General features: G+C 37.3%; 1 protein-coding gene across 1 annotated transcript; it reads left to right on the top strand.

Moving 5' to 3' along the window:
- The first annotated feature begins 706 nt into the window (after positions 1 to 706).
- LOC103942690 (protein SEMI-ROLLED LEAF 2-like) lies at positions 707 to 9,567 on the top strand. The gene is given in 20 exon segments (XM_048570210.1): positions 707 to 1,251; positions 1,782 to 1,856; positions 2,532 to 2,647; positions 3,882 to 3,996; positions 4,145 to 4,273; positions 4,541 to 4,588; positions 4,937 to 5,097; positions 5,200 to 5,396; positions 5,522 to 5,814; positions 5,895 to 6,044; positions 6,166 to 6,693; positions 6,791 to 6,937; positions 7,045 to 7,117; positions 7,565 to 7,689; positions 7,830 to 8,030; positions 8,107 to 8,244; positions 8,326 to 8,347; positions 8,350 to 8,453; positions 8,583 to 8,813; positions 8,966 to 9,567. Coding segments are annotated over 20 exon segments (3,147 nt in total). The 5' UTR covers positions 707 to 1,116; the 3' UTR covers positions 9,125 to 9,567.
- The last annotated feature ends 5,451 nt before the right edge of the window (positions 9,568 to 15,018 follow it).

The following is a 15,018-nucleotide window of genomic DNA, read 5'->3' as shown; positions in this document are numbered from 1 at the left end:
AATTATGACACGTCATATCACTAATGTGGGTCACACAATCCAAGGCTACATGTTCCGCCATAACCAAAGAAGTATAATTCAAAATTACAAAATTTCTCAAAATTATTAGGTAAACTGTGATTTCCCACTAGTTGTCCTCTTTAAAAAAAATAATAATAAAAACAGAAGCTTCCATCATAATTCTTTCTTTTTGGTCTCTTTCTCAAATGATATTTTCTTTAAAAGTTTAAATTAATGAGAAATTCAAACTCAATGCATAAAAATCAATGTAATTGCACTCACGTCTATCTTATGAACAAGCGAAAAAGAAAGAGTAATGTTATTCATACCATAATTTTATTCCACATTTCTATACTACCTTAGGTGGTATCTGATGTGGACAACCACATTATTTGAAAAATTTGCAAAACCCAAGGAAATGAAGGAGAATGACTACTCGTATACCACAATCATTATTTAATTAACTAATTTTTCTTAATTATTAGTTTATTAAATAATGAACTAAATTTAAAAAATTTGATTAATTCAAATGATATAGATGTCCACATCAAATACCATCTAAAATAATATAAACATGTGGTACAAAAATATGGTATGAATATCATTACTCAAAAAGAAAACAAACACAATAGAAAGAGAGCGTGCCAAAAATAGCAGAAGTAGTAATAACTATTTCGTATATAAAACGCCCAAAACTATTTTTACGACAAACGAGAGAGAGTGAGTGACTATAATTTATTTATTTACTTATTTATTCTCCTTTCCCTTCTCCTTTCCTTCTCAAAACATTTCCTCCTCCGGTGGTGAACTTCGGTGATCCGTTCTTCTCCCTCGATCCATCTCCACCGTCTGTTCCCCGGAGGCATACCCTACAACCACCACCACCGTCACCTTCTTCCAATTATACAATCCGATTCCCACTTCCTCTCAGAACCAAAAACACAGACAAAATAAAAAGGAAAAGAAACACACGCATTCCCATCTCTTCCGAATTGAAATTTTGTTTGCACAACGTTTACATATACATATACATAGATACATACGGAAGGTACATGTATACGTATATTTTGTAGATGATTTGAAAAAATTGAGGAGCTTGGCTGAAGAAAAAAAAAGATGGGTGTGATTTCAAGGCAAGTGTTCCCTGTTTGTGAAAGCCTGTGTTTCTTCTGTCCGGCATTGCGTGCGAGATCACGGCATCCCGTCAAACGATACAAGCAGATGCTCGCCGAGATATTTCCTCGCTCTCCGGTGTGATCTCTTTTATTCACATTTTTATTCTTGTTGGGTATTTTTAAAATTAATGTGAATGTCTAATTGAAGATTAATTTCATGCTGCAAAGTGAAAAAAAAAAAAAAAAAAAAAAAAAGAACCATGTAAATTGTATACAGAAGCAATGTGAGGCGTTTTGGTTATTGGGGGATCTTGTGAAAAAATTGTAACTTGTGTTGCAAGAAACGAGCAATTTTCTCTTTATTATTTACTATATAATGAGCTCTGATAATATGGTGAAGTCTTCTGTAAGTTACATTGTTAAATTTATGGTTCTTATCACGTTACCATAGTGTTATCCAAAAATTGTTCACAATTTGGTGTTTGCATTTCCCCTTCTTTTTCCTCCCTTAGTATGAATTCCTCACAATTTTGTATTCGGCCTTTTTGTTTAATCAGGGTTTTTGTTTAATTAGGGTTTGAGCACAACTGGTTTGTATGCAAAGTTTTTATTTTATGTTTGTTCCTTCAGTTGTGTTATTGGATCATTTCTTTCCCATTTTGGCAGGACGAAGAACCAAACGATCGCAAGATTAGTAAACTATGTGAATATGCTTCAAAAACTCCTCTCCGTATTCCAAAGGTGCAACCTCTTCTCATTGTGTAAAATATGGTTCACATTGTTGCCATGAACTTAAGTGATAATTTAATGTCAAAATTGTGATGTATCCTCGTATATGAAGCTGCTGACTTAAGTCAATTTGGGTGAGGGTATGATTTTCTTAGAATGATATAATAGTTTAACTAGTTGAACAGAAAAGTTGAAGGTCATTGTGGAATTTAGTCACAGTTCTACTGATGTGGAAGTTTTCTTTTGGTTTGGAGGACTCTTCAGGAGGAGGGACCGTTGTTTATAAGGGCGGTTTGTATTAAGTACTACACCAAATTGAACTGGTAATGTATCTGCAGATAGGTCAATTTGTAAGAGGCATATGTGTAGTGCCAAAATCTGAGATTAATTGAAACACAATACCTCTTATGTTTTGGCTAAGATGATGAAGAATGATAGTTAATTATGTGCATGTACTTAATTACGGAAAGTAATGACATTTAAATTTGAAACATGCTAAACAGAAGGGATTCATTAAATTTAAATGGTGGACCTTTTAATTTTCTTCCAGTCTATCGTTGTTTTTTCACCCATTAGTAAATAATGTTTATTCATTTTCTTGACCTTACAAAGTTATAGATTTTATTTTACTTTTCATTTGTGTATTTTTCTGTCATGTTGATAGAAGTTCTAAAATTTATAATTCAGATCACAACTACTCTGGAGCAACGGTGTTACAAGGATTTGAGGACTGAAAACTTTCACTCTGTGAAAGTTGTCATGTGCATCTACCGGAAGTTGTTGGTCTCTTGTAAGGAGCAAATGTGAGTTCTTTAGTTCATAATACATGTGAGTACATTATCGAGGTTGTTGCTTAGTATGTTTCTGTCTTCAGATTCTGAAACATTATTGAGAAAGGCTAGATCCATTGGCTGGAGTCCTAGACTGATGACAACGTACTTAACACCAAATTTGTGAATTTTCCCCTCAGAATAACGTGCATATTTGAGTCTTAACCTATGAAAATTATGGGGCACTTCTATACTAAGGAAAAATGCACCTTCCACGGTTACTTGAGTGAACTTTAGAAATTCAACAAGTCAATCCACATTAGCAAAAGGAAGGCACAAGTTTTTTGAAGCTCGGTTCACTTGTATTGTCTCCAAATTGTTAATGTTCGAGCATCTGTGGATTTTTACTTTCTCAACTCATCTTCCTATGTGTGCTGACTTTGCCAAACACGCGGATTAATTATGTTGGATGACATGGAGCATCTGTGGCCAAATCAGGCCAAACGGATGTGCGAACATCCTGCTCTGGCATCATGTTACAGGCACATGATTATAGAGTGCAAGGCGCTGAATGTCCAATGTAGGACTTTATGTTCACAACACAAACAATACTTTTTATGGGTCGATTGAGATTTTGCATGAGGTGAATTGACTGGACTTTTTCACCTAGCTATGAAATTCAAGCTAACCCTTATTTGTGTATTTAATGATATTGTATTCGTTGATGCCAAAATTTGAGATTCATCCCATTAGTTTTCTCATGTGGCATAGATCATAGATAGAGTCATATATTGGCATATAGGTACACATATTTTATTCTCGGCTGAGAAGGGGTGGGTCTAACACGAACACAGACAAACTCAAACACTATCAGAACTGGTTAGAATTATCGAAGTATGGTATCAAAGAAGTGATTCTGTACAAGCTGGATGGAGGCATATATCAATGAGATTCTTTCGATTTTCTCTATAGAATTGTAAACAGCAATGATTATCTGTTAACTCATTTTGTTGTCAGACTCATCATGCCACCTATTTGAAGTAAATTTCTTGGGTTTGGTCGTGGACCACTTTATATCTAGTAGTTTTTTCATCTATGTTATATGGTAAAGTTTCCTTGAATGCTTGACCATTAAGATATTGAATGACTTGATGAAAATGAAATGAAATTACAAGACTATCCTCTGCAGTTATATTTAGCTCATGCATAGTTGTTCAGGAAATTATTGGTTTTCATGTACAAGTTGTGATATGTTTATATATGGCAGGCCATTATTTGCAAGTAGCGTGCTTAGCATTGTACAGATTCTACTTGATCAAACACGACATGATGAAATACGTCTTTTAGGATGCCAAACTCTTTTTGAGTTTGTAAATAATCAGGTGGGAGTACTCGTCGGGATGTTCTTTCTCTTTCAGCTTGTTGTTTGTTTGTTTTTGTTTTTGGTGATTGTGCATAACTTTCTTTTGAAGCTGCAGGCTTTTCGCCTATGAAAGTTTTTAATGTCATGTAGCTGTTTTGATATTGCAGAAGGATGGTACGTATATGTTTAACTTAGATGGCATGATTCCAAAAGTTTGTCTCTTAGCTCAAGAAACGAGGGAGGATGGGACGGATAAGCGCTTGCGTTCTGCTGGGCTTCAAGTTCTTTCATCAATGGTAATTCATCCCCATTTCACTTTGTTTATTACTTCATGCACTGATACTTGTTTCTCATAGGATATTCAATTTAGTATAATGTAGTCTGATATTCATAATTTTCACATTGTTACTTACACGCGAAAGCTTTATTAGAATTGTTATATGTCCGTGAGAAGGGTAACTAGTGACTCACAAAGAGCGGCACTGGATCTTCTGGGGAATTATAATCTTGTAAGAGTGACAAATTCTCTCATATGCACCCTCACAAGTGTGTTTTGTGTGCAGGTTTGGTTCATGGGTGAATTCTCTCATATTTCATCAGAATTTGATAGCGTAAGTTTATTTGGTACTATATGTCTAATTCTTATATAATTTGTTTTCACACTTCTTTCCATTGCTATTTTATCTAACTAGAAAAATTTGCTCATTTAAGTTCATAGAGTCAGACAGATTTTAATTATTGTTTCAACTTGTAGCTGTTGGAAGAAAGGAAAAAAACGCATATGAACCACCTTTTGATATCAACTATTGTTTACAAATTCTTGTTCTTTCCGTATTTTTTTCATGCCTTGCTTTTTCATAAACTTCTAATGGCAAATTATGGAATAGTCCAATTTCGTTCTTCTTTAAGCTGCAAATCATTAGCTTCCAACAATCTTCTCTTTTTCTTTTGTAAATCAGGTTGTTTCAGTAGTCTTGGAAAATCATGGAGGTCCAAAGAAAATGTCAAAAGACACCCAGACTGGGAGTTCCGAAGAAGTTTCACCTTCACTAGAACCCGTGACAAGGATTTCGTCCTGGAGGCTGTTAGTGAGTGAAAGAGGCGAAATCCTTGTGGCAGGGTAGTTTTTCTTGGCACAGTATTGCGTAACTATCATTATGTATCATTCTTGCTATTTCATTATGCTATAGCTAGTGTCTACATTTCTTGTTTTTGTTTGCAGGGACGACATGAATAACCCCATATTTTGGTCAAGGGTTTGCCTGCACAACATTGCCAAGTTAGCCAAGGAAGCTACAACTGTACGGCGTGTATTAGAATCTTTGTTCCGCTATTTTGATAATGGAGATCTCTGGTCTCCTAAACACGGGCTCGCACTGTCTGTCTTGATGGATATGCAGATAATAATTGAAAATTATGGTATTTAAATTTCTTCAAATTGCTTAGAACTTGTCTATGGGAACTTGACTACTCTTCTTTTGTGCTGAAATTAGTTGCAATCGTCCAACTGATATTTTGATGACCTGTGAACCTTTTTCTCGCAGGGCAGAACAGGCACTTCATATTGTCCATCTTAATTAAGCATCTTGATCACAAGAATGTTCTTAAAAATCCAAATATGCAGCTGGACATTGTTGATGTTGCCACCTCTCTTACTCGAGAAGCAAAGGTTCAATCATCAGTTGCTATAATTGGTGCTCTGAGTGACATGATGAGACACCTGCGAAAAAGTATACATTGCTCACTTGATGATTCAAATTTGGGGGCCGAAGTAATTGAATGGAACCGAAAATTTCGAGCAGCAGTGGACGAGTGCCTTGTGCAGTTGATACATAAGGTGACTGTAACATCCTTTACATTTTTTTTAAAGATGGAACAAGTAGTCTCACAAGGTTTTATTGCTCTTACATTGTGCAGGTAGGAGATGCAGGTCCTGTTCTTGATATGATGGCCGTGATGTTAGAAAACATGACTAACATTGCCGTTATGGCTAGAACCTTGATTTCTACTGTTTACCGTACTGGTCAAATTGTGGCAACAATACCTAATTTGACATATCAAAACAAGGCAAGAATGCATCAGCTATATCACTTCCTTCGATCTACAGTCATTAGTGCACAAACTTACCAAGTTTCCATCTGATTTTATTTCTTTTCTTTCTGTGGTTTGAATGTCCGAATTTCTGTAGACATTTCCTGAGGCATTATTTCATCAGTTACTCGTAGCTATGGTCTGTGTAGACCATGAAACCAGGGTGGGCGCACACCGTATATTTTCTGTCGTGCTCGTTCCCTCATCTGTTTGCCCTCGTCCCTGTGCTGCTACTCCCATTACTACAGAGAAAAATAATATTGGAAGGACTCTCTCGAGAACTGTATCAGTATTTTCTTCTTCAGCTGCCCTCTTTGAAAAACTAAACAAGGGATCACACTCACAAGAAAACATTGGTCAGGAGCTGAAGGACAAAGTTGTAATTCAGGAAGAAGCAAAAGTTCCTAATGAGTCCATGCTGGACAGATTGAAGTCCAAATTCAGTTCAAGAAGGCACCCATCAGCTACAAGTGACCCTGTAGGTAATGAGGATGCTTCAGTCAGTAATCATTCTGTGATGAACCGGTTGAAGTCAACTTATAGCCGAGCCTACAGTATTAGAAGGAATCCATCAAATACACCTTCTGCTGATGAAAAAACTACGAGTATTTCAGATAAAGAATCGGTATGGTTTGTGGTTCTGCTACCCTGTCATATAGCAACTATATACTTTGAACACCATAATATTGCTTGATCATTTTTCTTCTGACTAATTTTTGCAGACAATGTCGCTTAGGTTAAGCACTCGCCAGATTACCCTTCTGCTTTCATCAATCTGGGCACAATCCATCTCTCCTTTAAATACACCTGAGAACTATGAAGCAATAGCTAATACCTACAGCCTTGTGCTGCTTTATGCTCGGACCAAGGTACAACTTCCATTTTTTCTTGCATGTTAATCGTTAAGGTCTACTACTTCCATTCTTGTTTGTCCCCAATTTTCACTTTGTTTGTTTGGATTCACTATGTCATGTAGAACACATCCGACGAGACCCTAATCCGAAGTTTTCAGCTAGCCTTTTCCTTAAGGAGCATTTCTCTTGGAGGAGGTAAGCCGCTGAGTCCAATTTATTTACATAATAATTTTTCACTGCAACATACAGTTTCTTTTAAGGTTTTAATCACATAAATGCATTGCTCGTGTTGTAGAGAAATGTCAAGATTGAGATTGTATAAACTTTGCTTGCTCAACAACTATAAGATTTAGGAATTTTGTAGAAGTTCATGTTTAAGGTTCAGAAAAGTAGCTCAATTACTGGTACATTAACAGAGAAATGAGCTGGAGATTAGTCGCAGGCTTCCTATAAGTATAACTGTAGCACTTTTTAAAATCTCGGTCTAATTTCCTTTATTTATTAAGTACGAAATTTTTAACTTTAGTTTGTGATTCTATTTTGAATATATTCGTTGCACTGAAATGTAATTGACGGCCGCAAACCATTTTGGGTTGTAATTTTTCTGATGCCATCTTTAACTAGGGGATTTCATTATTGCAGGATTACAGCCATCAAGACGCAGATCCCTCTTTACCTTGGCAACATCGATGATCATCTTCTCAGCTAAAGCCTACAACGTGGTTGCTCTTGCTCCTTGTGCTAAAGCAGCACTTACAAATGAAACAGTACGTGCAACAGAGTTTCCAGACGACATTTCCATTGAATGTTATCTGCGAACCTTTTAACTTATTTCTACTTTGACTTGAGGTTTTTGAAGTTAACCTAGCTCAATACTAACGCATATGCTTTGATGACGTGCTGTCAGGTTGATCCATTTCTACGACTGGTTGACGATCACAAGTTGCAAGCTGTCAATTCTGGACCTGACCAAGTAAGGAAAGTTTATGGATCAAAAGAAGATGATGAGAATGCTTTAAGGTCACTTTCCGCCATAGAAAAATCTGAGAACCAATCTAAGGAATCATTTGCTACCATGATAGTGCAGACGCTTAGAAATTCACCAGCGGTATGTTTTCCTATCACATTTTGATTATTGGAACTATATCTCTGTGATACTGATTATTTCAGTGTTTTTATTACAGGATTCATCAATTATAAAACAGCAATTGCTTAATGATTTTATGCCTGATGATGCATGTCCCTTGGGAGCTCCGTTGAGCATGGAAACACCAACAGAAATCGACCAAGTTGGCGTACAAGATGACGGAGAACCTGATAAGGTAATTTACTCGAACAAACTTCCTTTTTTTTGTAAGGTCCAAACAATAAGCGTCAGCGTGCAAAATGATTCTATTGTGCAGGCTGAGCCCCCATTATTCACAGTTGAGATGATGTATTAGCCGATGCATCTGAAAATCAAACCGACCCTGACACAAAAGTTGCCGTGGAAAGTCTAAGCTTAATAAGCATTGACGAGCTTTTACATTCGGTAAGTGAGGTCACTCATACACTGTTTCTGGTTTTTGGCCCTTGTAGAAATCGGACAGAAAATACGTAAATAAATGGACATTACATCAAGTTGAAAATAGTGCTAATTAAGAAAGTGATTTGTGTGTAGGTTTCGGAGACAACACATCAAGTTGGACGATTATCAGTGTCAGTTGCGACAAACATGCCTTACATAGAAATGGCTGGCCAGTGTGAGGCCCTTCAAATGGGGAAGCAGCAGAAGTTGTCGACGTTTATAGTTGCTCAACAGAGACAAGAAAGTTTGATTAAATTTTCTACTCGTGATTGCAACCAGCAGGAAAAGGAAACTCCCTCTCTTCTTCCATTGGGCGCTCCTACGGTATTTCCTTTTCTCCAATCATACACCTGACATCTAAATTTTCCACTAATTTACCATCTGTTTTCACATTTCTTCTCTTAGATATTATTGCACCGTATGCACATTGTGTTTTTAGCATATTCTGAGTTTCCGAAAACCATCTGGGACTGCAGAGTGGAAATCCATTCCTTGAATCCAGTGCTATTTCACTCAACCAATCTGTTGGCAACGGCTCTTCAATGCTTTGCGTAACTGAGTATCAGCACTATCCACACTTTCAGCTACCGGCATCAAGCCCATACGATAACTTTTTAAAGGCTGCTGGCTGTTGATCTGTTTAGAGAAAGTTTGGTAGCCCTTGTAGCACTTAAGAAATCGAGTGTTAGCAGCATTGGAGCGAGCGGCAGTTGTAAATGCAACAACTTTGTGTTGTTCCCGATTCAGCCTTGTTTTCTGTTCATATATTTACTGACTGCCTCCATTCATTTATTCATCAATTGTTGATTAGGGAGGTTAATTTTGATAAATCAACTTTGAAAACCTCAGTTCCCGCCTCAACAACCACAAGTGATAACAATGGAATCAGTTCATCCAAATCTATAACTGTTTTAATATTTTGAATTCAAAACAGATTGTATGATAATATTGTGCTTTTGTATTTTCTGTAATTATCTTTTAGTTTGTTTTGAAGAGTTTGTTCTTCACTCAAACTCTATCTTGTAAAGCTCGATATAAATGTTGAATTAATACAAACTCAGTATCGAGCACAATTCTTATATGGTATCATCCTTCTTCTAGTCTCACGACATACCTCTCTCAAATAACAATGACATCAAGCTCAAGCTCAGCTTGGAAGGCAAACCTCTACCTAATATTGGTTACTACTAACGGCTTGTTGGTAAGTTAATTTATTTAACTATCACAAGACCAAATATTACATTTGCAGTGAGCTTAGCTAGTCAATTCATGCATGCACCTACAATAGAACACTTCAACCTTGTTAAAAGAGTACTTCGATATCTCAAAGGATTGATTGGAAGAGGAATTCTCGTGAAGAGGAATGATAACACTCAAGTTATTAGTTACTGTGAGCTGATTGGGCAGGAAACCAAATAGATCGAAAGTTTACCTCAGGTTATTGCACGTTTGTGGGAGGAAATCTGGTAACATGGAAGAGAAAGAAGCAAAGTGTCATTGCAAGATTGAGTGCAGAAGTTGAGTATAGATCGATGGCATCCACAACATGTGAATTAATATGGCTTAAGGGTCTGTTGAGTGATTTGGGGTTTCAAACAAAGCAATCTATGTTAATGTACTATGATAATCAAGCTGCAATGCACATAGCTTCCAATCTAGTGTTCCACGAATGAACAAAACATATTGAGGTTGATTGCCACTATGTTCGTGCTCAAGTGCAAACTCAAGTGATTCAAACTCTCCACACAAGAAGTGCTGATCAGTTAGCTGACATTTTCACCAAACCATTAACTCCAAATTAGTTTAAGCGTCTTCTATCTAAGCTCGGTTCCATCAACATTCTAGACCCAACTTGAGGGGGAGTATTGAAAGTCAAGAGTGGGTATTCCAGATGCAACATCAGTCATATGTAGCATCAGTCATATGCAACATCTGTCACCCCATATCGTCTAATAAAAGTCAAGAGTGGGTATCCGGAGCTATTGGTTAGGTAGACGATATGGGTGCAGTTGTCACCTTACTTCTAGTTAGATCTTGTATCTTCTTTCCCATTCTTTGAGGGTGGTTAGAAGCTTTTTGCCTTACCTTCTTTCTGCTCCCTGTTTTATGGAGCTGCCGTGTAGGAGTGATTCAAGGGTGATCAATGTGTTGATCACACCTTGCCCTATTTATCTTGTATTCTTGTGTTGTTGTTTCTTTATGAAAGATAATACAAACAAACACTTAAATCTCAACAAGTCATTTTAAAAGCATATTCAAACGAGCTATAAATGTATAGATAAAATTTTAAAAACTAAGAGACATGAAAATTAATGATTGATTTATTCCTTAAACGTTGATAAACATATTTATTTCTATTGATAATAAGTTATTTAAATCTCTCTAGCATTATCCTTTTTCTTTCTCTTTCTTCTTGATTGTTGCCGTATTTCTTCGCCCAAAATTCTTTACTGCGCCGACCTTTGAATAAGAGATATTCCCTTCTCTTTTGATTGTTGCCGTATTTCTTCGCCCAAAATTCTTTAACTGCGCCGACCCTTGAATAAGAGATATTCCCTTCTCTTTTGATTGTTGCCGTATTTCTTCGCCCAAAATTCTTGACTGCGCCGAGCCGACCTTTGAATAAGAGATATTCCCTTCTCTTTTGATTGTTGCCGTATTTCTTCGCCCAAAATTCTTTACTGCGCCGACCTTTGAATAAGAGATATTCCCTTCTCTTTGCTTCATTGGCCCGTGTCTTTTAATCTCAATGGATATGTCCAATATGGTAGGCTCCACCATAAAGCAAAACCAAACATTAATTTACCACCCAATTAACTAATGATTAATAACAAAAGCATGAAAACAAAAACAAAGTACGTGAGACTTTTATCGAACAACGGCAATTTGACATGCGCATAGCATCACACTTTTAGCCAATATAATTAGCTTAAATATGAAAGACTAAGCACTAACAAATACAAATATAAGGGTTACATCCAAATGTAAAGTAGTGCGTGTTTTTATTTTACATATTTATCCATGGCATGAGCATGTTTATGTTGAATTTCAGTTATGTGCAAATACAAATATTGTCATTTCATGAACATGATTAGCTTAAATATGATTGACTAAGCACTAACAAATACAAATATTGTCTTCTTCTTTTTTTATCAAAACAAATACAAATATTTTCATTTCATGCGTGGTTTGATGGACAAAGTGTGTTCTGATTCCTTTTTTAGTAATGCTAGGTAGAATTAGTTTTTAAATCAAATTTACAAATCAAATGATGTAGTTGTTGATTTTTAGATTATTAATTAAGTATTGATTAACGTATTTATTTTCAATTAGGAAAACGTTATTTGATTTACAAATCTATCTTTCTTTCTTTTATTTTTTTACAAATCTAGTTTAAAAATTTGTTTTTCCTAACATTATCTTTTTAAGTACATTAATCCAAAGAAAAGCCAGGCAAGTGTTAACCACAATGGTTGAAAGGTATTGCATGACGGTGTGAGTTCGAACCCCGTTGGTGGCTAATTTAACACCTAATCTAACAAAATATATTTTTAACAAAAAAAAAAAAAAAAAAAGCCACCAAGGCCACTATGCAACTCAACCCTGGGATTACTTTCTCCACCTCCCTCTCCAGCGCACGGGAAATTTTTAGGATAGAAGCTGTTTGGAATGGGATATGAACGTAATTGGGTCACTATCACATAGTGTTCTTTTTGAATGTATGATTGTTCCTTTTCTTTTTATATAACTCCTGCGTGCTAGCCATGACTGGGAAACTAGATTCCGCCTACACAAACAACGTAGTTGTTGCTTGGTTAGACCTGATTTGGTACTGAGGTGATTCTGAAAAAAGCTGTTATAAAAAAAAGCTGGGAGCTGTTTTTGTGTTTGGTAAACACTCAGCTTCAGCTTTTTTTCACAGTTTTGGATGAAAAAAAGCCAAAAACAAGAAGCTGCAAAACCCAGCTTTGAAAAATCGGTTTTTTTTCACATCTGTTTTACATAAAAGTTTACCAAACACTCTAATATTGTTTTTTTTTTTCAAAAGCACTTTTACAAAAAAGTTTACCAAACACTCTGTTGCTTTATTTCACAGCTGCTTATTCTCACAGCACAGCAGAATCATCTTTTTTTTCAAAGCACAACAATACCAAACCAACCCTTAGTCCCTTCGTTTGCTTTGTGTGCTCTTTCGGTTTTCTAGTCGTAAGTAGTAAGATCCGGCTTTTGGTTTGAAGAGATGGAGATGAATAAGATGTTTTTGGAGAACAATAGCGGTCTTCACTTTGGACTTCCGTATGTATATCTGCAGTTTCAGGACAATTTGCTTCTTTTAGGATAGAAGCTTTTAGGATTTCGATTTAAATGTGCTGTGGTCGCATGCTGATTATTCGATGTGTTTCGTTCTTTGGTTCATACTCGGGGACATACATTCATTCTAGAGTGCTTCTGCATGCCTTACAAGGGGATTAGACAGTACATTATCTGTCATACACTGCTTTTAATACATTTTGTAATCGCTGTGAAACTTTTAGTGTGCCGGTTTACTCTCTTACTCTGTTGCATTATTGCAGTTACAATTTTTTTGTTTGTCTTCCAAACTGGCGCGTTTGTTTCATGTCTTTGCTAATCTTAATTAGATTTTGGCTCTGCAGAATGATATCGATCAGGACTCGGAAGCCACAACAAAAAAAAAAAAAAAAAAAAAAAAAGAAAAAAAAAAGAAAGCAGAGCTGAAGCTTTGATTTTGTGTAATGTACGTAGCAGGCCTCGAGTGAGCGGTTAATATTGTGGTTGGGGGCTTCTGCAGCAAAAGCACATGTTGCTAGAGCTGTTGAAGCTGAAGTTTTTGCAGTTTTGAAGGCAATCCGTGTGGCATGCTCCAAGAGGAATGTAATTTTTTATTCAACTGGAAAGGTGCTTGAGTCATGTTGTAGTTATATTCATGTGTGGATTAAGGAATTATCTAAAGATTTAGAGTAAGCAGCTATGTTTGTTTATGTTTACCTCCAGAAATCTCTTCAACCTAGGTTGTGATAAACCAACTATTCAAGATATCTCTCCACGTCCGAAATGCATGGTAAACGTCTCTCCAAGTCAGCCACACAAGTTGGATACTCTTCAACCTCTTCAACAGATAGCAAGGAATCACACTCCTTCCTTATCTAAAACTCATGTGTAACTTAGTTTTGATTTTCAATTGTAATCAGATGATATGTAACCAACCTCATCTTGTAATCTCTATATAATGAAGTCCATACCTCACTCATAATTAATTGAGTTGAGTTTAGGCAATCTATGTTTCCAACCCTAGCTTAAATTCTTTCATGGTATCTCTGAGCTAAAAGTCTAACGACAGATTTTTTTTTTTCTCTCCTCACATGGCTTCTCATTCTTCCTCTCCCATTCCCCTCCCAAATGTCTCCAACTTTCTCACGATCAAACTTGATCGTACCAACTACCCCCTCTGGCACGCCCAAATGCTACCTCTCCTCCGCAGTCGTAATCTTGTTTCCTTTGTTGAAGGAACCAGCAAGTGTCCTCCCGCTTTCCTGAAAGATGATAATGGCAACATCACTGACAAAGTCAATCCCGACTTCGACACTTGGATGCAACAGGATGCCACTGTTCTGTCCTGGATCAACTCTTCTGTTCACCCTACCGTACTTGCTGCTTTAATTGGGAAAACTAGCTCCCATTCTGCATGGACAACCCTACGTGATCGATATGCTTCTCAGTCAACCGGTCGCCTTCTCCAACTCCGCAGTGAGTTGATGAATACTCACAGAGGTGATTCTTCCATCTCTGAATTCTTGGATAAAGTTAATTGTCTTGCAGATACTCTCTCTCTCTCTGGTGCTCCTGTTTCAGACTCCGATGTTGTTGCCATTATTCTCAACAACGTAGGCCCTGCCTATGAAAGCACCGTTGTCTCCGCCCAAGCTCGTGATGAGGCCATTACCTACAGTGCTTTGGAAGCACTTCTCCTTGGCGCTGAAAGACGACAGAAAATGCATTCTGCATTTGGTACTGACAACGGCCTCACTGCCCTTGTAGCAGGCCGCAATGGCAACCGTGCACCTGCATCTTTTCGGGGACGAGGATCCTCTCCTGGGTTTCGCGGTCGTAGTCATTTTCCTAGTGGTCGTGGCTCTTCAAATCGCCACTGCAACTCTCCTCACTTTCACCAAGGGTCTAACTCTAATCAAGGATCCCACTCTCAACACGGGTCCAACCCTCACCCAGGCTCCCACTCTCGCCAAAATGATGGGATTCTCGGCACAGCTCCTTCCCAAAGTCCTTTCACTACTGGACGCATTCAATGTCAAATATGCAGTCGTCATGGCCATTCTGCGATCGACTGCTTCAACCGCCTAAACATGTCTTATGAGGGCCGCGTTCCGGCCCCTCGCTTGCAAGCGTTTGCTGCTACGGCACCTTCTGTCTCTGCCACAGCACCTGCCATCCAGGAGTGGTTGTTTGACTCAGGGGCTAATGCTCACATCACAAATAATTCTGCCAGTCTTTC

The sequence above is a fragment of a genome, unplaced genomic scaffold, assembly GCF_019419815.1.
Source record: "Pyrus x bretschneideri cultivar Hongxiangsu unplaced genomic scaffold, Pyrus_bretschneideri_v1 Contig52, whole genome shotgun sequence".
Classification (NCBI taxonomy): Eukaryota; Viridiplantae; Streptophyta; class Magnoliopsida; order Rosales; family Rosaceae; genus Pyrus; species Pyrus x bretschneideri.
The sequence above is the reverse complement of the archived record's forward strand: the minus strand, read 5'-3'. Positions and strand labels throughout refer to the sequence as shown.